Genomic DNA, 23,725 nt, shown 5'->3' on the forward strand with positions numbered 1-23,725 from the left:
GCTATTTAAAAAATGAGTTCTGAAATACATCTGCTTTGTCTGGAAAAAAAACGACGTGCACAATTTTAGTACTCGTGCTACCTGTGCTGTAGAATTATTTAAAGTTTAAACACTGAATCTAAATGCCTAGAATGATTTAAAAGACCCTGTGGAAAAGTCAGATTTCTACTCACGTACAATCTGAATAGAGGATAACTACACTTCCTTCCCTAAAGGTGGCACCACAAGCATCCTAACAGATTTGGCAAAATAGACATTAAGCAAGGTTTGCAGAAGAAGATGTATTTGGCAGAAAGTAACAATTAGCTTTAACTTCGTTTTTAAGGTATCAGTCAATTCAGCCGATTTGGTAGCCATACTAGTTAAAAGGGTTTTGCTGTTGTCTGCATTTGGGATAACTGCATAGAAATTTGGAAATTGTCTTTATGATGCTCAGCTGCTTTAACCTTATGCAGTATGTTGGAATTAAAAATAAATCCATGTTGATTACAGGATTCCTATCTGCATTCTGAAATGCGGTACGTAGTTGCACATTACAGCTCTGCTGTTTAAGGAGGAAAAGTGAGAGAAGTTTCTCATATTGGAACAAAAGACATAACTACAGCAACTCATGCAAATTGGTTGGAAGAATATTGTATCATCTAGTATGGCTGATATGGTCTAATTGCATTGTTATTTGTCTGGTTATACAGCCTAGTTTCATGCTTCTGAAAGTGCCAGAAATCACTTAAATGCATCAATATCAACAAGAGATCGGTCCAGGGAGTAATTAAGAAAAAAAGATCTCAGAGTCAAAGGGAATAAACCTGTACCATATTTAAGACAGAAAAAAGTCCTATAATATTGGGGGGAGGGGGGATTTTTTCATGGAAAATATGAGAAGATACTATTAATCCTGTTTTTAATCTTGGATTTTGAAATTCTGGGAAGTGTATCAAAGTATCAGCCTGTAAAGCCAGAAAACGGTTTTCCTGTTATATAACAGATGAAAAATAATAAATTTCCTCCAAAATAATATATGATATAAAATAATATTTAAAAAATCAAATATAAGTGGGGGTGCACTGGTTGAAAGGCAACATTGCAGGCTAATTCTGCTTACTTCCAGCAGTTCGATCCTGACTGGCTCAAGGTTGATTTGGCCTTCTATCCTTCCAAGGTGGGTAAAATGAGGACCCAGATTGTTGAAGGCAATATGCTGACTCTGTAAGCTGCTTAAAGAGGGCTATAAAGCTCTGTGAAGTGGTGTATAAGTCTAAGTGACATTGCTATTGCTATAATTGTTTAACATATTCTTGAGTTTTAGATACAAAGGAAATGAGATCTTCTTAATGTATTACCTTTCTAAAGAAGTGTTCAAAAGTAATGTAGGCCAGTATATCAAAGTAAAAAAACAACAACAAAGTAGTAAACAGGAATAGCATCTATAGCTGTAGTAATAATAATATCTACTCCTACCACACTGTGAATGAGAAGATCTGGATTCTGTTTCCTATTCTTTCATTTACTTCATTGGATAGCTTTGGGTCAACCTAAACTAATTCGCAAGCTGGAGCTCTTTAAGATTCAGTGGCAGAAGGGGAGAATACCACATCGACCATTGTGAGCCATTAGAGGAACTGTGAAAAAGCAATATAATAAAAGGAATTAAAACTAAATCCCTGATTTAGTTTAAGTTTGTGCTTTATTGCCCGGGTCAAGGGCTATGCTAGTCTTATGAATGGTATACAAGGGACTGAACTTTAAACTGTATGAAGTCTGAGAAATACCTTAAGCCCTAAAAGAATTAGTTTGTCCACAACCCTTGATATTCCATGAAGTTAATTTTACATGGGGCCTGAAAGATTGAGTTTAAGCTATGGTTTTAATGCTGCAGGAATAGAAAACTAAGCATTTTATGAAACACTTCTATAAATAATTCTGGCACTGCTACCGACACTGCAATATAATATAGAGAAGTAGCATGAGGAATATCTCTTCTTAGAGGGAAACAATGACATGGCAGAGGTTAAGTATGATATTTAGCTAGGGAGGGACTAAGGTAGAGTGAGATAAATTAATTCTATTTGGTGAAAGAGGGCAAATGCGGTATTTGAACCATTTTGAAGAAGGAAGTTGTGGTACAGACAGGTACTGATAGGCTACAAGATAAAAGACAGGGTTGTTGAGTCTCTGAAAATGTCATTACTGAATGCATCACAAGTAAAGTGATTGCTGAATTCCTTATAATGGTCTTAAAATTAGATATTCTACAAGAATAGGCCTTGGCTTCCGCGGTGGACATTTTGACCCTGTGACATAATTAGGATAATTTTCTTTCTAAAAGCAGAGAAGGGTAGAAACAATTGCTTATATCTGCTTCAACCCTGAGCAGTATGTATAAACTCTAATCATTTTTTTAAAGAAAGTTTAACTGATGTTCTTTGTCCCTGAACGTTCATTCCTGAAAAGAAAATGGATGTCAAAGAATGAAATGATCATTGGCTTACCTGAAGAGTCATTCTTGGTGCACTGCTTGGAGTGTACAAGCAAGGGTTAAATTCTGTCCCACTGCCCAAGGACTGGATTAAAAAACTTTGGCCACACCCTCTGGCTCCTTCCATCCTCCGTTTTTCAATGAAGGCATGGTCCAGACAGATGTCTGCCTGGCAAAGGATCCTCACATAGAAAAGCAAGACATTCTGGAAATAATACCCCAGGGTGGGGTTGGACACTCCTGCAGTGCACCAAGAACGACCCTTCAGGTAAGCCAATGGTCATTCTCCGGTGCACTGCTTCGAGTGTCCAAGCAAGGGACATGCCCAAGAAAAATGTCACTAGGGCGGGTGCCTCCTATGAGGTCCACAATCCACGTCAAGATTTGGCAGAAACCACGCTCTGCAAGACACGTCTTCCGAAGGCAGCATCTGCAGAGGCATATTTGTCCAGCTTGTTGTGCCTAACAAATAAGGATGGCGTCGCCCAGGTTGCGGCTTTGCAGGTCTCCTCAATCGAGGCCTGGGTAGCCCAGGCCACAGTAGTTGCTGCACTTCAGGTTGAGTGTGCTGTCAGTCTGGGAGGTGCAGGCCTACCCTGGTGCTCGTAGGCCAGGGAAATAAAAGCTTTAAACCAACGGCTGATGGTGGAAGATGAAACTTTCTGGCCCATGGCCGCCGGTTTGAAATGACACAAATAAGGCCTCCGAGTGTCAGAAGGAGATGTACGCTTGATGTACCAGTTCAATGCTCTCTGCACATTAAGGGTATGCCAATGGCGTTCTCTAGGATACATGGGTCTCGGGCAAAGGTTTGGGAGAACGAGCTCCTGGGCCCTGTGAAAGTAGGAATTGATACAGCCAGAGAATTACCCTGTCTCTATGGATGAGGCACAAATCCTCCCTAATTGACAGGGCTGCCAGTTCTGACACCCTCCTCGCCAATGTAATGGGGATGAGGAAGGCCGTCTTGAAAGAAAGGTGCCTGATGGAAGAAGATCGGAGAGGTTCAAAGGGTGGTTCTGAGAGAGCCCTTAGAACAACAGCAAGATCCCAGGATGGGTATTGATGGATCACCTGCGGCTGCAGGTTCGATGCGCCCTTAAGGAAGGCCTATACACTGCGGTGACGGCTGAGCGATTGGGAAGAGTTTACAGATATTACAGTGGTCAGTGCAGCGACTTGGCATTGTAAGGTATTTGGAGCTAGTCCTTTACCGAATCCCTCTTGGAGGAAGTCCAGTACTTGAGGGAGAGATGCAGAAAGTGGCTCTAGGTGATGTGAGCTGCATCAGGTGGAGAAGGCCGACCACATGGCTACGTAGATCCTGGTGGTAGAAAGATGCTGGGCCACCTGAATGGTATGAATGACCTGCCTCGAGAATTTGGCTTGAGCTAGGAGATCCTTCTCAACTGCCTGGTGGCCAGATTGAGCCACTGGGGCTCTGGGTGTTGTATTACCCCCTGGCTGAGGGAGACAATTCCTGGGGAATTCTCCAAGGCTGGCTGACCGAGAGGTTAGTGAGGTCTGCAAACCAAGTTCTCCATGGCCAGTAAGGGGCCACCAGCAGCACTTCCACTTGTTCCAGCAGAATCTTCCTGATGACCTGAGGAAGTAGAGGCAATGGTGGGAAAGCGTAAAGCAGGCCCGTGGGCCAAGGGCAGTTGAGCGCATCTATCCCTTCCGTCTGAGGCAAGCTGTACCTGGTGAAAAAGCGGGGAAGTTGGGCATTCTCTGGGGTGGCAAAAAGGTTGACTAGTGGAGTGCCAAATCTGAGACACAGTTGATGGAACAGGACTCTAGATCAGTTGGACCGCCACTCCAACTGATCTAGAGTGGCCCTGCTTAACCAATCCGCCTGAACATTGTTTATCACCGATATGTGTTCTGCTCTTATGGAACTTACATGATGCTCTGCCCACCATCCGAGTGCATCTGCCTCCGCCATCAGCGCGCTGGATCTGATGCTGCCTTGGCAATTGATGTGCGCCTTCACTGTCACATTGTCCATCCAGACAAGCACATGGTGCCCCTGCAGGTCTGACTGGAACTTGCCCAGAACAAGGTGGACCAATTTCAACTCCAGCCAGTTGATGTTGTGGGCGAGCTCTTTGGAGGACCACTTGCCCAGCACTACCTTGTTGTGGAAGTGAGCTCCCCACCCAAAGAGGCTGGCCTCCTACGTGAGAATCATGCACTCAGGTTCTCGGAACAACGACCCCTTCATCAATGCTGGTGTTTGGGAGGGAGCGTAGTACTTTCAGCGATGGGTGAACGTGGGTCCTGGAGTTGCTGGAATTGCCTCTCTGTGATGGAAGGAGAAACCACTGCAACTCTCTTGCATGCAGCCTTGCCCAGGGAACAATTGCCAGACAGGAAATCATATTGCCCAGCAATTGCGACAATAGGACCACAGGGACGGAGGGAGACCATTTAACCTGCTGTACAAGCTCTTGGAGGCTCCGAATCCAATCTGGAGACAGGGACAGAAGACATGTTGAAGTGTCGATCACCGCTCCCAGGTGTAACATTCTTGAGGTGGGAGTGAGATGACTCTTCTTGTGGTTGATGGAAAACCTGTGGTACTGCAGGAAGTCCATGATGGATTTCAGGTCCCTCAGTGCTGGCGTGTGGAACGATGACTGGATCAAAATGTTGTACAGATAATGGGGTGATTTCAGAGTTCTGCCACCACTGTGGCCAATATCTTTGTGAAGATCCTGGGGGCTGATGACAGGCCAAAGGGGAGGGCCCGATACTGGTAATGCCAGCCGGCATAATAAAACCGCAGGAATCGCCTGTGGGCCAGTCTTATCGGAACGTGGAGGTAGGCCTCCTGTAAGTCGATGGAAGTCATCAGATCCCCTGGCCAAAGGCTGCCCAGGATTGACTGGAGGGACTGCATCTTGAACTTCTTGTAGGCAAGACGATAGTTCAGTTTCCTCAAGTCCAAGATGGCACTCCTACCTCCTGAGCTTTTTGGAACCAGAAAGAGGATGGAGTAGAACCCCCTCCTCTCCTGCCCCAGGGGAACCGGTTCTATGGCCCTTATTTCTGTCAAATGACGAATCTGTCTCCATGAGCCCCCTCTTGATGGCACACCTGGGGGTGCAACAACAAATAAAATGGCGGGGGAAGAGAAATGAACTCTAGGGTGAGGCTGAGCCTCACTGTTTGCAGTACCCACAAATCTGACATGCTTATCCCTCAATGTTCTGCAAACAGTTGAAGCCAACCCTCTATAGGGTGTGTGACTGGTGGTCATTTGTTGCGGCGGAATGGCTTGTTGGCTGATCCACCTCGAAATGGCCATATAGAGAAGGAGTGATGATGGGTCCTATCCCTAAAAGGCTGCCTGTCCTGGTTTCGTTCATAGCCCTGGGCATAAGGGTGTTGTAAGGAGGTGGAAGTGGAGGAGGAATTAGGTTGCGAGTCAGTGGCTCGAAAGGACTAGTTCTGAAAGGAAGAATTCCTCTGGTCCAGTTTACATGAGATGGAAGGCATAACCTTCCGCTTGTCCTTATTCTCAATAAGGGCAGAGTTTAAGGTATCCCCAAACAACTTGTCACCCTTGAAGGTAGCTGACGCGGGCTTCCATTTAGATCTCATGTCCGTGTTCTAATGGTGGAGCCATAAGAGCCGGAGGGAGGTGATGTTAGCGGCCATGGCTCTGGAAGCAAACTTTGCTGCGGAATATGGGTGAGCAGTTGACGCAACCAGGCAATGGAAGCCCTGCTAAAGAAAGAGGCCAAGGTGGAAGCCCTAATGGTCCATGCCACAGCCTGCTGGGTCTTATGACAAGCCCTTTCCATTCTCTTCGAGCCCTTCCAAGAGATCTGGGGGAAGGATGGAATTAGAGGTCAGGGCCGCCACCAGACCATCGACCTCCGGTAATTTGAGAAGATCTTCCATGCCAGACTCTACGACATAAAGCCGCTTGCCATTACCCCCCGGGGCCGCCCAGGTCCCTGGCTGCACCCACTGATGTTGCATAAACTCCTTGAATAACTTGGGCACAGGCACCAGGTCTTTAGTTGAATGGTCTCATCAAACAACCCGCCACGGTCAGTAGACTCCTGAGTAACGGTGGGGGTCGCCTCTTGGTGAATAATGATTTTTGCCTTATATAATATAGACTTAAATAACGAAGGCTTGAACACCCTGGTAAAGGCGGGCTTATCAGTTACCAAACCCTCGTCCTCAGACAGATCTGGTCTGCGATACGATCGCATCGATTAGGCCTCCTCCGAACTCCATCTTCCAGCCAGTGCAGACTGGCAACTACCCGGAGGAGAGCCTTCTCGGTGGCTGCTCCGACCCTCTGGAACGAACTCCCCGTGGAGATTCGGACCCTCACCACCCTCCAGTCCTTCCGCGCCGCTTTAAAGATCTGGCTGTCCCGGCTGGCCTGGGGTTAGGATTCTGGCCCCACCCGAATTGTGTGACTGTTGTGCTTTCTTTTTAATATGTTGTATTGTCTTCATGTTGGAAATTGTTTGTCCTCCCCCCCCCCTTTTTGAACTGTGAGCCGCCCTGAGTCCCCCCAGGGAAAAGGGCAGCATACAAATAAAGGGAAAACTAAACTAAACTAAACTAAACTAAACTAAACTGGTCCAGCCAGATCCTCCCCCTCCGAGATTGATTCACCACTAACCATGGAGGGGGGAGGCAAGGAACACTTGGGAATCAAATACTTGCTCTTGTGCCCCTGGCCTGATTTTTTAAGCACATTCCTTGAGGCCCTGGACAATGCCCTGGGATATTGTGGAAGCAATCACCTCCCACATTTCGGCTGAGAGAAATGGTCCCTGGTCCTCCACTGGCTGGGTCCCTGCCCCAGAAGTAGAACGTGAGGCTGGCCTACAGGGCACAAGAGGAGGGGGAGGGGAGAATCCTCTTCTTTCACTACCTCACAGTCAAACAGATCTGCATCCCCACCAATAGAAGGGGAAAGGGACCTGGATTATCCATATGATTAGTCTGAGAAGAACTCCTGTGGTTCTCCCCTGCAGGAGGATGGGGGAGGGGCTGGTTGGGAAAGGCCCTGGCTCCCAGGGGACTCAGGAGGGTCCGCACAATGGACCTGAGCCACCGTGATGATTTGCCTCTGAACCCTCTCAAATTGTCTCTCTAGGGCTTTTTGGTGCCTGGCATCCACCTTATCCTGACCGGCAGACTCCTTCCTGGAGTAAGGGTGTCTGCCAATTCCCCTTATAGCTTCCTTAGCCACCCTGCCTACCCTTCTGCCATAGGGCTATCCATCCCAGTGGAGGGCCCTTGCTCAGGAGGTTCGGCAATGGAATCCATATCCATGCTGCCTGAGATACTGACAGCCCAGTCTGAGGAAATTGTAGGCCTGGGGGCAGATGATGAATTCTACCTATGCACTCGCTCAGGTGAGGCGTTGTGGTCAGGAAGAGAGACACAACTCTGTTGGGACTGCAGATGGAACTTGCTACTGGCAGGGGGAGGATGGCACCTGCCAAGGCCTCCAAATGCCCAAGTGCTTGCCCGAAGCTTGCTGCAGGAAGAAGTGGATCCGCTGGGTCCTGGAGCTCCGGCAGCAATAAGCAGCAATTCGGCTTTTCGGTGGGAAAAAACCACCTCCAAAATGGCCACCACCGTTTCCCAAGATGGTCACGCCCAGAAAGACACACGCAGTGTGGCTCCGGCAGATGGATGGCCACTCCTGTTCGATCTCTTAGCCGCGTGGCTGCTGGAGTCACTAGATGTGCCTACCAAATGCCAGATGGGCTGCCGAAGCTTCGGACAGTCCTGCCGGTAAAGATCAGCTGGGCGGCGGCACTGCTGAGGTGATGGGCCGCCCAGGAGACTAAGAAGTGCGCCTCTCTGTCATGAGTGAATCAAGCTTCTCAGGGCAAGGCAAACGAGACAGCGAAGCAAGGAAGGCTAACTAACTAAGAAGGAAGGTAAAACAATAAAGAGCTATGCTAAGGAAAATAGTATTTGAAATTCTTTCAGCTAAGGCTGTAAATGCATCCGATGGGCTTTGGACTGAATTGAAAAACTGAGGATGGAAGGAGCCAGAGGGCTCCAAGCAGTGTACCGGAGAATGACCATTGGCTTACCTGAAGGTCGTTCTCGGTGCACTGCAGGAGTGTCCAACCCCACCCTGGGGTATTATTTCCAGGATGTCCTGCTTTTCCCTGTGAGGATCCTTTGCCAGGCGGACATCCGTCTCAGATGGACCCTGCCTTCATTGAAAAACTGAGGATGGAAGGAGCCAGAGAGCGTGGCCAAAGGTTTTCAATCCAGTCCTTGGGCAGTGGGACAGAATTTAACCCTTGCTTGGACACTCCAAGCAGTGCACCGGATAATGCATTTGTTTACTTCATTGGATCAGACCCAGATGTAATCATATTTAGAACAGGCTCATTGAAATCAATTTGTCCTATTAACTTTAATGGATTTAATGAAAGTAACACTAAGGTTGGGTCCAATCTAGTAATTCTTTTAAAAAATAAATAAATCTCCTGCAACAGTTCCCAGCTCATTTGAATTGAGTGGATTAACTTATATACATTATGCTTTTTAAAAATAACTATAAACTACAATTTTTTCTGTACTTGCTCATACCAACCGGCTGCTGCATATTTATTGTGATCATGCAGCATATTATTCCTACACACCAGAAACAATGAAATAAACATGGGAAATATACAAAGCTCTTATTTGGGAAAAAAAATATGTTTGCATGAATATTTCTTTCTTACATTTAGCATTTTTATAAATTATAGATTACAGTAAACCTGCAATCCATGGCTTAGCAGATTTTAAGACATAAAACCTATTGGATCCAAGTTTGTCCAAATTTGTCACATGGATGGATGCTGTCCACTGTTCAGTTCACATAATTTTTGCAAACATGATTGTTAAGTGAATCTGGCCTTTCCATTGTCACAAATGGTGATCACATGACCCCGAAGACATGGCAACTGTCATTAATGAGAGCTGGTTGCCAAGCACCTGAATTTTAGATCATGTGACCATGGGGAATGCTGCAATGGTCGTAAGTGTGAAAATAATCACTTTTTTCAGTGCCATTGTAACATTGAACAGTCACTCAAAAGGTACTGTAAGTTGAAGACTACCTATATGAAAAATATAAAATATAAAATTTAATGCTAGTCATTTAAATAGAGGATTTATTATATTTCTTTTAAGAAATTAGCATGAAAAGAATTCTAAATGAAATGATTTAAAGAGGTACTGGTAAGATAGAAAATATTCCACCTTGTGTGTGTGTGGTTATGCTTGTGTGTGTAATATGTTTCTCTGTGTTTGCATTATATACATAGATGTGTGTATGTGTGTGTGTACACATATGCATACACACCATAAAGAAATGATATAGGGCAGCGATGGCAAACCTTTTTTGGCTCGCGTGCCATAAGTAGGGGGAGCGTAGGGGGGTCATGTGCGGGTGTGCTGCACCCATAATGCAATGCATGACCCCCCCCTGTGTGCATGCACGCACTACAGGCGCGACTCCCCATTTTTGCATGCTTTTTTCACTCTCCAGAGGCTTTATAGGAGCCTGGGGAGGGTGAAAACAGCCTCCCCCACCCCCAGCCCTCCGGAGGCTTCAGGTACCTTCAGGAGGCTTCCCTGAAGCCTTGGGAGCAGTCAAAATGACCCTCCGAGCAAACCGGAAGTCATTTCCAGTTTGCTCGGAGGGTCGTTTTGAGTGCTCCGAAGGCTTCAGGGACCTTCAGAAGGCTTCCCTGAAGCCTTGGGAGCAGTCAAAATGATCCTCCGAGCAAACAGGAAGTCTGTTCCTAAAGTTCTGGTTTGCCCGTAGGGCCAGTTTTTTGTGCTCCGGAGGCTTGAGGGAAGCCCATGAAGCCTCTGGAGGGCCTCCGGGTGGCAGGGGGGGGGATCTTCCCCAGGCTCCTATAAAGCCTCTGGAGCCTGGGGAAGGCAAAAAATGGCTTTTAAAAGGGTGAACTCAGCTGGCCAGTGGGCGCAGGCGCACTGGCCAGCTGACAGCGCAGTGCCTTGCCCGCCCTGACAAATGGCTCCATGTTCTACCTGTGGCACGTGTGCCATAGGTTTGCCATCTCTAATATAGGGTTTCCTGCCTAAGCAGGCGATTGGACTAGAAGACCTTCAAGGTCCCTTCCAACTCTGTTAGTCTAATCTGTATTTGTAGCAATAGCAATAGCCCTTAGACTTATATACCACTTTACAGTGCTTTACAGCCCTCTCTAAGTGGTTTACAGAGTCAACATATTGCCCTCCAAAATTTGGGTCCTCATTTTACCCACCTTGGAAGGATGGAAGGCTGGGTCAACCTTGAGCCTGGTGAGGCAGAAGTAGCCTGCAATTCTGCACTCTAACCACTGTGCCACCGTGGTATTTATATCAATATTAATATAGATATATGGATATATGAGTTTTACTTCATTGCCTTAAAAAGCTCAGCAGAGTAGCCTTTAAACATTTTCCTGTATATTCAATAGAATACTGATTGAACAGGTAACTTTTCAAATTCTTAGCACAACCTCTAATAAAATTAAGCTCAAGGCTAACCCAATTACTCTCCTCTTTTGTTCCTCAACTGATGGCATTGATCTAACTACTCAGGATGAGCTGTTTTCTATTCAGAAATGAAGATACATGCTATCCATAGTTGTATTTGCACACTTCTATAGCACTTTTATACCTATATAGACCTATCTTACTTTATAGCACTTCTGATCCTATAGTTCTTTTACGTTTACAGTGCATCAAGCAACCAGTTCTATATAATAGAAGTGATAAAAGTTCATCACCAGATGAAGAGGAACATCTAATAAAAAATATATAAAGTAAAATGAAAATAAAAATGCAAAGTCCACAAGGGTTTCTGTGCATAACATATTTTAAAATGAGTGGATTTCAGCAGCTTGTAACAATATATTTTTACTGCATTCCCTTGCCAATTATCTTTCTAAACAACATTCTCACTGTTTAATATCTATACTATGTACACCATAGTATAATGGAGACATTTCTTCACTCATGAAGCTTCCTAAATATCCACTCTCTGGCAGTTTATATAATGATACTATCTTTTAGGTTCTTATACATATTTGGTTCTGCATTTGCCACATAATTGGAAATATGAGAATGGAGTGCCTTGCAACAAAAATATTAAATCACATTCCTCGGCGCTCAAAATGGAAACTGAAATGAAAACCTTCACAACGTTCGGGCAAAAACAAAACAGTCCCAATGAGTTGCTTTACCATCACATACTTTTCTAATGCTAGCACAAAATAATTGACTTTTTTATATATTTCATTGCGAAGTGAGAGGAAAGCACCAATGCTAACATATTTCTCATTACAAATACATGGGGTATTACAAATAGTGTATTTAGTATTAAAAAACTGTCCTTATTTTGGCATAGGTAAAATTTAGAGCAAAACTGTCCTCTTGTTTTTGTTTTGGCAAGCAGCATTCATTCTAATTTTAAATCTCATTTTATTAAGCAGTTTATTTATGTATTTATAAGCAGTTTATTTATTTATAAGCAATTTATTTATTTATTTAAATAGTTAAAAAGAGAATTCCTACCTTGGGCAGGATCAGGTGGACCAAATTCAAGAGAATATCGTAGGATGAAATTGTTGTTCCACACATACAGTTGATTGTCTCTTGGATTGTAATCCACAGCAGCAATATAATGATACATGTTGGGGAAAGGAACATCTACATATTCTCCTCGGCTTAATCTGGTGTTGTAAATATAGTCGATTGCATTTTTACCTGTTTCACTTTCATTGTCTTGGTAAACTGATCGCACAACGTAAAGCACCCCGCATATCATAAAAGCATTAGATGCTGCCCGTTTGTCGTAGGTGGTTTCCCATGTTGCTTCAAAACGCAGAGTATATGGATTGAGTTGGCTAATGACTATCATTCCATTGTTTTGTTCTGTCGCGTAAATTACCCATAAGCCATTTTCATCCACTGCCAGATCAATATCAGTCTTTCCCCCCCATCGGTAAGGGGATGTGTCATGGTAGTTGGCAGAATTTATAATAGCTTCTCCACTCTTAATTCTAGTCCTTAAATCAAATTTGACAATGTTTCGGGTTCTTTCCTTATTAAAAAGACCGCGCCATCGTATACCACAAATCCTGTACCATCCACTCGATTCGGAAGCTTATATGTTGTCTGTTGGCGTCCATTTTGGAAGTCCTCTAAAGATGCATATTCTATCAAAGTATCAGTGCGGTATGGAGTCCACGGCATGAAGTATATTTTATCTGCAGCCTGAAGAGGATCTTTGCACCATGCACCTGCCTTCTGTTCAGCTTCATATAAATTTGGGGAATCCACCACAGCTTTCAATGTCCCAGGGCAAACAAAAACTAGTAGCCACGGAAAGAAGCAAGACAAGATTGGTTTTTTAAAAAATGAATAAAATTCACAATATCCATAAAATCTAGACAAGTACACTATGTCTGAATAACTTTAAAGAAATAAAAAAACCTTTAACTAACAGCAATGTCTTATAATTCATATGTAATTAATACATGTATTAACCTTTGTCATCGTGGTTCTTAAAAGTTACACAGTCTTTCCTCTGACAATAAAGCAAGGTTGTATGGCATGTTACTAAATCTGGAAAAAAAATAGAACTACCCTTGCATAAAAGCTTTTATTCTCCCAAAGTTCTAATTGACGTAGAGCAGCTCAACTGGTCGGTAGATGTTTTTAATTCTTAACGTTTTCAAGAAACATTCAGAAACCCTCAGACTGAAAATAAAGCTGCTTCAACATACAAGGGGGGAAAATTAAAATTAAAACATCAGATCCGTAGACCTTCATCAAGAGCAACAGAAATAAAGAGCAACCAAAGCAATGGATGGAACAGACCAGGAACCCTGTAATTATGGCATGCTATGGAGAGGGTTCTGGAAAGCCAAGCAAGATGACATTTTTATTAACAAATAGTCGTCATGGGTAAGAGAAAGAGAGGGAAAGAGAAAGAGAGGGAGGAAGAAAGCAACGGGAGTCTTCATCTCAGAGCAGGTGCCATCAGATACTAAATCCCACCACCTGCTTTTAAATAGCCGAGTCAGTTTAGCAGCCAAGTCAGTTTATTGCAAAATTGCAAAAAAATCAACTTCTTTTAAGGAAGGGTACTTATGAAATCCTGCTGATTATTACAATCTCAGAGTGTTGTCGGGAAGGGGAAAGGGAAGAGGTCAACATCCATAAGGCACATAACAAGGAGCTGAGGGGTTTGGACTATATATGTTATTTACCTTTTTGCTCCACTTCTATTTCAAGCATCGGAAGAAAAATGAAAAAAAAAGTGCAAGGGAAAAAAAAAGAAGATTAACACAAATTGACTATTAGGCGAAGATTAAATTAGTCAACAGATGTTAAACACAGGAAGAATAAGAACTGCACAACATTGGATAGAGAAAAACAGACAACAGGAAAACCTAGCTGGAGAAAGATTCTACAGTTACATAAGTGAACATGGATCAATCATTTTAGTAGGTTAAAGAGGCAGTACAGAAAATGCTGGGATGTAGTTTCACTTAGTCAACCTGAATAATAATGAAAGACTTGACTAATGCATGATATACATAGCCTTCTGTTACCCAAGCAGCCTTAACAAGTGCATGTAAAAAGGCCTTCTATTAATATGCTATCATATGCATGTGTTTTATATATTGTATTTTAGTATAAAGAAACATCTTTGGTTAAAGGAGAAGCTAAGTGGATTTGCATAGGCAGATCTCTTTCGGGACCCCAATCTTATTCTTCTGCCAGAAAGAAGTGTTACTGTTACTGAAATTGCAAGATATACTAATATATTTCGATTAGCCTTTAAGTTTAAAATATTTAATTCAGACTAGCCTTTTGCAAGTTTCTTTGAGACTGCAAAATCCAAATCTTGAACGAGAAGCAAATCCAATATATTTGGGCACTCAGAGAGTTCTCAACTGGTTTGCTTTTTATGTAAATAACCAATTCATGGTGAGTTTACTCTGCCATTTTTCCAAATACAGATGTTTCTTTAATTTCTTTTTAAAAAGATACAATTTATTGTGGTATTTAGCTTTACTGGACTTTTCAGTTAAGGGTGAAGTGGACAAAATGCAAAGAAAATTGGGCATGCATGTAAGTAATTACATCATAGAAGAATATCTCTTAAGAATAACAGACAGTGGATTGAGCTATGGCGTAGAGTTACTGAACAAACCACAATTGGCTGAGATTATTCAGCACCCTAAACCAAAAGCAAACAAACCACAGAACAGCTTAACATGATGTATGTATCCACTCAATATACCATTAGTCTCAAAAGTCTATGCTGTGCTCAGTCAATGAATTTATAGGAGCTTTGGAGTTTTCCTTTAAATCAAAGATTTCCCAGTTTTAGAATTTTCAAAAAAGAAAAAATCTACAAAACTGAATGTGACCACTTATTTTGGCTATAAATTTTTCTACAGCTGATCATTCCAGCCTGTAAGGTAGGTAATTGATAATATCTCAAAGCCTATTCAATGATGACAGTGAAGCGCAAGGGTGCATACAAAACAAATAATTTGGGCACATAGATGGCATTATGGAAAAAACATTTTCATTTTACAAATATTGAAAATGAAGTTAAACTATGCAAAGGTAGAGACACAGTCCTTAATGCTCATATATTATAATTCAGAGCTGTGGACTTTCTTTACTTTGCTTTAAAATACTGCTCACATGGTTCAGTATTAGAAAAGTCTTTAAGTAGGCTGACCTTTCCCATTCTGCCACGTAGGAGAAGATTACCAATTTTACTATTTAAACAATCCCTTTCTTTTTTGCTGTTACCAATTATAGAAAAACAATTTTCAGAGAGATACCCAAACTCTTTTCTCATTCAGAAAATCCCAGCAGCAAACCTTAAGATAAAACAATTTTTGCTGTGGACAAATTCCATAAGTAAGAGTGGAACATCTTGGAAAAGTTGGATTATACTTTTTTCCATGAAACATGCTTTCCCCTCTCATCATGATGAGAGAGGGAAGGGGATACCTTCTTCATGTTAGCTGTATCGCTGGTTGAAAACACCATGGTTAAGAAATAGAGGTTCAAGAGGACAAAGGAGTAAAAAAGGTCATTTGTTTTGGAGAATGGATGGATTATTAACATCCATATCCAAGAAATGTGATTCAATGAAAATTTCTTTACCTCCACCACATCACACACACACACAGAGGGAGGGACAAGGGAGGGAGGGAGGGAGGGCGAGATAGAGAATGAATCACAAACCCAATAATAGATACTTTCACAGGTGACTTTTAAGTAGTAAAAGTGAAAAAACTTGCTACCTTGATTCCATTAGTTCACTTCATCTTTCGATTTGCTACAGTGGTTTAATGTAAATTATGAAGCTTACCCTGGTTTCATTCCCCACTGCTTAGAAATGGGAATGTTGGGATTTCAATTTTAGAAATAATAAATCTTTTCATCTGCTCCATCAATATCTTATCCCACTACCTACTAAAAAATCATGGTAGTTTACATTCAAAAGTTAAATGAATATTAACATTTTATAGGCCAATGTCAGAAATATTCTGGGTTGAAATGTTCCTCACATACATAACATGTTTTCTATAATTCAAATGGAAAGAAGATGACAGAGGAAAGAAAAGAATAAAGAAAGGTAAGATTTTTTTTGTTATGCAGAAAAAGTCATCAATAATCCCAGGAGTGGGGAGGGAGAAAAAGGTAAGGTCCACATTAAAATTTGAACAAATTTGTATTTATAACTGCACTTTCCTCTTACTGAGAGAATATGGAATTGTTCCTGGAGGTCAAAGTATATTGTGCATTATTCCATGTGACTATTATGCAATTATCTCTTTCTCTGACACCTTAAAAGGTTTTGCTTATGAAATCCTTATAATCAAAGTTACACATTTGCATGATCTGCTTTTGGTATTTTATGCTGAGGAAATAGGACTCTGGAGACACAGAATGACTTTCAGGCCTGAATTAAATCCTCTGTCTAAAATGAATAAGTATAACAGTTGAGATGGAAGAAGTAAACAAGAAACAAATATCAGATTTATCTTTTCATTTAGGTAAATTTAAGTATTTTGCATCAGATTAACTCAAAACAGGACAAAGTTATCATCAGAATATGTACCAAATTACTGTTTATTATCCTGTTTTTTAATATATGGGATAATAAAACAAACCACTTGTCTAATATAATTAATCCAAGGCAGGGATATATCGAGGATGCTCAGATGAACAGTCAATACAACTATGTTTTGACAAACATAATTCCATAAATTTCCTTCCCCTGTAGGACTTTTTCATCTGTTTAAATAAATAATGCTGATTTGTGTCCACATATACTTACTTACACGCATAGCTCTTTACTTATTGAAACTAATGGGAAAATCTAGATATTTATCAGAATACATGCAAGACTTCGAGTGAAATGTATAAGAAACCTGTTGCAAAATAAATACCTAGCTATAAAATAGCTTTATTTACTTTTGCTTTGGTTGAAAATCATTCACCTTGAAAAATGTTGGTCATGGCATTCTTAATGCAGCATGCCTCAATGCCAAGGAAATTTATTACATATTTCATACCAAATTTATTTTAAACACACTGGCATTGTCCAAAAAACATTTCCATAACAGTAATTATTTGGAACCGTCACATTTCTCTTTAATAATGATATAGTCTACCACATGAATCTTATGCACTTGATTCAATCGTTAAGTGTAAAATATACAGTTAAATTACTTATATTAATTTTAATGATACTAAAATGCAGTTTTACCTGGCCAGGATCCATTTTTACTGGATCTGAAAAATCTAAATCAATTTACTATCCCAGGAAATAGAATATAACCAAGTAAATAGAACAAAAAAAGTTTAAAAAAGAGGTTTGTAATCCATCATTTCCTGATGTTTGTGGATGTGAGCATATTCTATATTAAAAGAAACAACAATGTACCTGCTCAGAATACTAAAACAAGGGCATAAAGTCAACAAACAAATAAATATTAGTATCATGTACGCAGTGGGCACATTGAATTCAGCTGTACATTTTTGGGGACAGCCTGGTAAAGTAATAACCTTGCAAGGTCCAATAGTACAGCTATCTCTGAATGTTTTCCACAGAATTACTGGATATAAACAAGACTTAATATAAAACATCATGCACAGATGTATGAAGTGGTGTCTCTGATGTGCTTTTTAATCCTAAAAGGACTGACTTAGGTTATTTGGAGTATCAACATATACTGCATAATTCAGAGAAATTTCAAGTGGGCTTTTCTCTATTGCTCTGTAATTTAATCAATAACACCCTTATTTCAACTTTGCATTTTAGATCTACTTTAAAATTCTGGTTTTAACAGTGTTCTCCTTGGAAATGTGCAATTGTGAAGGGGAGGCACAGAAGATGAATTGTTGGTAGGAGAAAGTATTTTTGAAAATAAAAGAAGAAAATTTCCATTAATTATATGTATTTTAGATTGCTAAAATTGGGAAGCAGAACACAATACTATATATTTAATATAACCCTGATCACATGAAAATAGCAAGAAACTACAAAATAGGGTCCCTAAATAATTTACCACATAAACTGATGAAATTATGGCGTTCATTTAATGACTAGATTAATGAGTACCTGGAGTTCAACTGATAATATACTGATTTCTGAACAATAATAGAAGTGTATGAACACTGAAATACATTATTCTTATACTAAACATCTCCCTTGCCACAGGGCCTTCTATTCCTCTTTGTGGTTAAACTAAGTTTGCCAGTGCTTTAGTTTTGATTTAATTTTAAAATAAGGGTCACAACGGGGCATGTGCTGCCCTGCTGTTCTAGGAAAGAAATCCCAAGGTAAGCAGAGGAACTAAGGAAATATGCAGTTACAATAAGACACAGAAAGTAGATCCTCTTAAGGAAAGTTTATCCCATTATCCTATTTAGGAATAAATTTCATTGTATTCAAGTATTATGATTTCAATTTTTTGAAAATATTCTGGGCCAGGATTTTTCAAAATCTATTCCATGGAATCCTAAGTTAGGTTTAGGTTTAGGTTTATTAGATTTATATGCCGCCCTTCTCCCAAGGACTCAGGGCGGCAGACAACATTAAAAGAAACACATAATACAAAAGTTTTAAAAAAATTAAATAGAATGTCCCAAACCCAATTAAAATTGACAATGACATTTTTTAAAAAAGAATTTGAATTAAAATTAACAGTGATCAATAATTTGTTTTGTTTTGTTCAGGCCAGGCTGGCTTGCTAGAAAAGCCAACTTTTTAGGGTGCGTCGGAAGGACCGGAGGTCGGGGATTATACGAAGTTCCGGGGGCAGCTCATTCCAGAGGGAAGGCGCTCCCATCGAGAAGGCTCTCCCCCTGGGGGTCGCTAGCCGACACTGTCGGAATCCTAGGGCAGTGATGGCTAACCTTTTGGCACCGAGTGCCCAAACTGGAATGTGTGTGAATGCAAGTGTGGCTGTGTGCAGGCCTGTTGGAGCACCAGAAACATGAAGACCAGTTGGCTGACGTGTACATGCCTCTTTGGCCATTTTTGGACTGTTTTCCGGCTGTTTTTCAGGCCATTTTCAGCTCAAAAAAACAGCCTGAAAAATCACTTTAAAATGGCCTGTTTTTTACAGGTTTTGGGGCCATTTTCCAGTGCTCTGGTGCCCGCGAAGACCAACCTGCACCAGAAACCAGAAGAGCAGTTGGCAATGGCAGGTGCCCACAAATGTCATAGGTTATCCATCATGGTCCTATGATCTTCTGAGAACTTTATGGGGGTGGGGATGGAGTCCACTGGAATTGAGCATATTTTCCAGCTAGAGTTTATTTCTTGAACTGCTCTAAGATAGCAGGGCCAATAGCTGCCATATATGATGATTCTTCTCCTCTTTCTTGTATATGCAATAATATGTGTCTAGAGGAAAGCTCCAAAATGAAGAGAACAAATAATCACATTAAAAATGTTATGACTTCGTAATGTTCTGCTGTGTTTTTTTACTCCAATGATGCTTTCAACTGAATGCAGTCCAGCACCATATAGTTAGTTATTAATTGTCCTCATGTATTACAGGGTTAACATTAGTAAGAGAGAACAACTCATAACTTCATTCATTCTTGAAGAACTTTGGATTTTTGATCATTTGGCCTTTTCACAATAATTTTGTAAAAAGAAAAACAGTAAGGAAGTAGGAGTCCCATAATCTATTGATCTCTTTGGATCTCTTTGCTGTGACAAGAAATTGAAATGCCCAAAGTGATGAAGTACAATCTTAGCATGAAACAGTCATCAATCAATGGCCAAATGAGGTCAACAATAACAAAAGTCAGGCTGCAATGAAAAACTGCAGTCATCCTTCCATGTTTTATATAAAAAAATGATAGTGCTTTATGTTGTAGCCGCATTGGTAGTAAATTAGGTCAGAAGCCAATATGCACTGTCTGATAAGGATGGTTTCCTCTCTCCATGGCCTTGAACCTGAAACGATGGATTATAAGTGCATTAACTATGAAATACCATGCAGCACAGTGCTTTAATGCAAGTAAACGAGATGCACAACATTACGTGCAATAAGCCGTTTTATAACAATTGTAACACACGTGTATATGATACCCGAGATACCGGTGGTTGCTGTGAATGACCAATGCAAAGCTTCCAACACCTTCAAAATGTATACCGAAAGCCTTACAATCCCATTGCAAACAGAATGTAAAAAAGCAGAAAAAGGAAGAATTTGGGCATTGCAGAAAGAAGAAAGCTAAAATTTGAAAGTAGGTTGCTATGGAAAAGAGCAGAGATTTGAACAAGCAAGTGAAGCTCTGGGAAGATTCTGAATACGTCACAGAAATATGGATAATTTCAGAGAACAGATGTGTACCTTATTTGGCATTACTGCACATATAGTATGTACAAGTATGAATAAAATGCCTTTTGTAATGTCATAATGATAGTACAGAAAAAAGAATAGCCATATTACTTATACCTTAAATTAAATTGTTTGAATAATTTTCTCCGGTTACTATAAATATAACTACAGTTATATTTATATAACTGCAAGGCAATATATCTATAATTACTATGGGTACAGAGAGGCAGTTTTGAATGAGAGATTTTCATACATTGAGTAGGACGATCCTACTGGCTGAAGCGTAAGGGCAATGATACCAAAATTAGGTATTCAACAAAAGCAGCAGTGTATACTTTGGCTGCAGTTAAGAGTATTAACATTAACATTGTTCCATTGGCCTCATTGTTTTTTTTTAAATCTGCAGTTTGAAATAAGCTGGTGTTAAATCAGTCACTAGAAAGGTTACAGCTCTGCACCTGGTTAGGAATCAATTATTGGGCTACAGAATTAATTTTATTTCAGCATATGCTAGAAACATATTTTTACACTTTAAATGCAGCACAAATTAAATGAAGCACCAGTAAGCTCGCCTGAGATTTAAAAAATAATGTGTAATTTTAAAAAGTAAATATTCACCCAATATCAATTCCAAATAGATTTATTCAAAATTAAACCCTAAATTTGGTCCATCAGTTAGAAAAAAATTCTATCGACATTAGTCCTGCATAAAAAAACTTAGGAAAATATGTAATAGATGACCACCAAACAGTATTTTGCAATGCCATTCAGAGTTTTCTTCAGTTAACTGCAAAAGAAATCATTTTTTTACATTAAAAAAAAACTTGACTGGCAGGAATGCATCCACATTTGTCCTAAGAGCTCAGCAAATGATCTGAAAATAATATTTATGTATATTTAAGCACTTCCTCCTGCTACAGGAAATGATCGCAAGAAATATAAGAATCTTGATATTTGAATGGTGTCATAGCCTCTTTCTGGTATTTAAAATAGTAATTTCAAGGTAAGGGGATGTTATGATCAAAATTATATTTTTTTCTTAATAGGCAAAAATGCATTACTCCCACATGCTACAAGAAAATGATATAATGAGCCACCAATAATAAGACACTGGAAAACAGATATTAAAATTCAGCATATGCAGTGCATTTCAAATTTACTGATGGTACAGAAAAATAAAACCACAACAAGCATCTTTTTTGCAATGACACAATGGTAGAAATACACAGCAAAAATGAAAAAAAATATGAACTGTGTTTGGCCTTTAATTGCTTCTTAGTAAAGTTCACAGAAGAATTAAATACTAAGTATTGCCAGTACAAATTATATTGTAGTGTTTTAATGATGTAATTAGGGAAATTAGTATAAATATAAAGCATGGATGAAGTCTTGATTGTTAACCTGGTTTGTGTTTTTAACACAAGAGTAGCACCAGTACTATTGTTTCAACTTATGGAATATGTACTTCCCTTTTACTAAAAAAAAAAAAGCTTAAGTTTGTGAGTATTAAAATAATTAAATGGGGCACAAGAAATAAACGGGTGCACAATTCATGCACCACTAAATTTTACAGTTATAGGCAGTATTGTTGTGGTCTGCCGGTGACCTGCAAAGCTGACAACAGAGTCGGACAGTGAGGAGGTTGGGGAAGAACATTGGCCAGTCCTGGAGTCTGGGGAAGGGTCAGACGAGGGCTCTGCATCGGAGGCAGAGAGGGGGCCAGGGCCATCTGGGAGTTACATGTTACCTCTGGAGCCTCCAGAGTCAGACAGCAGCGAGGAAGAGGAACAGGCTCCCCCTGTTCCCAGGGTGCACATGCACAGAGCTGCCAAAAGGCAAGAACAGTTAAGACAGAAGGGACGACTCGGGAGTAAGGTGATTGGCTCCTCCCATAGGATATAAAGGAGGAGCAAAGGCACACGAGCCTTTGCAGGAAGCAACTTGGTTCATGCTAGTGAGTTTACCTTCTGAAGCTCCATTGGCCTTGCAAGCTAATTGCCACTTAAGTCTTTGGCAGCATTTTCAAAGAAGATAAAGGTGGGTGCTTCTCAGCCTTATCCCGAAGGACTTTGGCAGACTACTGCAGGACTCTTTACAACAATTAGGGACTCATTACGGGCTGTGAATGAATATAATTCATAGCCTTTGAAATAAAAGAGGGTTTTTTTGACCTAATTGTGTGCTTTTTCTGTATCAGGAAGCCTAGGTCAGAACAAGTATCTTTTTTCTAATAGAAAAGATGACACTAAGTGTCAATTTATGTTTAACAATGGAATTCTAAAAAAAGTGTACAACTGTTTGTGAATCAAGTGAAAAATGAATCAAGCAATGTAAGATTTGTGACCAGCTGTTGCTACGGCTGGACTGCAGAAACCTCTGTGAAAAGATTAGATATACAGAGATGCAGTTGTAAATTGTGCATTTCAATAAATAAATGTTGAGGTTTCACAGCCTCAACATGGTACATTAATGATGACATTTTCTGCAAATTTGGATGCATACTTTCAATGTGTAGTTATGTACTTATTCAAAATAAGAAAATAGTAAATATGGCAGATACAAAGGTTTTGGATATCTTTTCAGTCAGTGCTTTGTAATATAGGTAGTCCTCGAATTATGACCATTTGTTTAACAGCTGTTCAAAGTTATGAAGGTGCAGAAAAAAGGGGATCTATGACCAGTCCTTGCATATCGATGGTCACCTGATCAAAATTTGAGCATTTGATTACAATATTTATGATTGCTGCAGCATCTTGGGGGGGTCATCTGATCTCCACTGGGGACTTTTACAGGCAATGTACTTGGAGGTGGGGCGGGGGGAGTCAGAGTTACTAAAGGATTGCATGATTAATCACCATATAATTCACTTAATCACGTGCAGCAAAAAGGACATAATATCAGGTATGACTCAGTTAAGGACTGCATGACTTAGCAACAGAAGATGTGATCCTGATTGTGATCTTAAAGTTGAATTTATTGACTGCCTTTTTAATGACCATAAGAGCTGCAGTGGTACAGTGGTCAAAATGCAGTACTGCAGGTTACTTCTGCTGACTGCCTGCAATTTGGCAGTTCGAATCTCATCAGGCTCAAGGTTGACTCTGTAAACAGCTTGGAGAGCGCTGTAAAACATTGTGAAGCTGTATATAAGTCTAGGCTCTATTGTTATTTCAAAGTTATAACAGCATAAAAGAAATAGCTGTGCAACTAATTCTTTCAGTTACAGTATGACCACAGCAGCACCCCTGCAGTACACCTGATTGCCATTCAGGTTCTTTGTAAACAGTGCGTGTTTTGTGACTGTGACAGAGTCCCACAGTCATGTGATCACCATTTGTGT

The 23,725-nt window shown here is 40.6% G+C and overlaps 1 protein-coding gene across 1 annotated transcript in view; it reads right to left on the minus strand.

The window, feature by feature from the left end:
- The window catches only part of ADGRL2 (adhesion G protein-coupled receptor L2), a 219,557-nt gene that overhangs the window by 59,635 nt on the left and 136,197 nt on the right, over positions 1 to 23,725 (minus strand). The window contains 2 exon segments of the mRNA XM_032217356.1: positions 12,056 to 12,595; positions 12,598 to 12,855. Of these exon segments, the coding sequence (XP_032073247.1) occupies positions 12,056 to 12,595; positions 12,598 to 12,855 (798 nt within the window).

The sequence above is a fragment of the Thamnophis elegans genome, chromosome 5 (genome assembly GCF_009769535.1).
Source record: "Thamnophis elegans isolate rThaEle1 chromosome 5, rThaEle1.pri, whole genome shotgun sequence".
Lineage (NCBI taxonomy): Eukaryota > Metazoa > Chordata > Lepidosauria > Squamata > Colubridae > Thamnophis > Thamnophis elegans.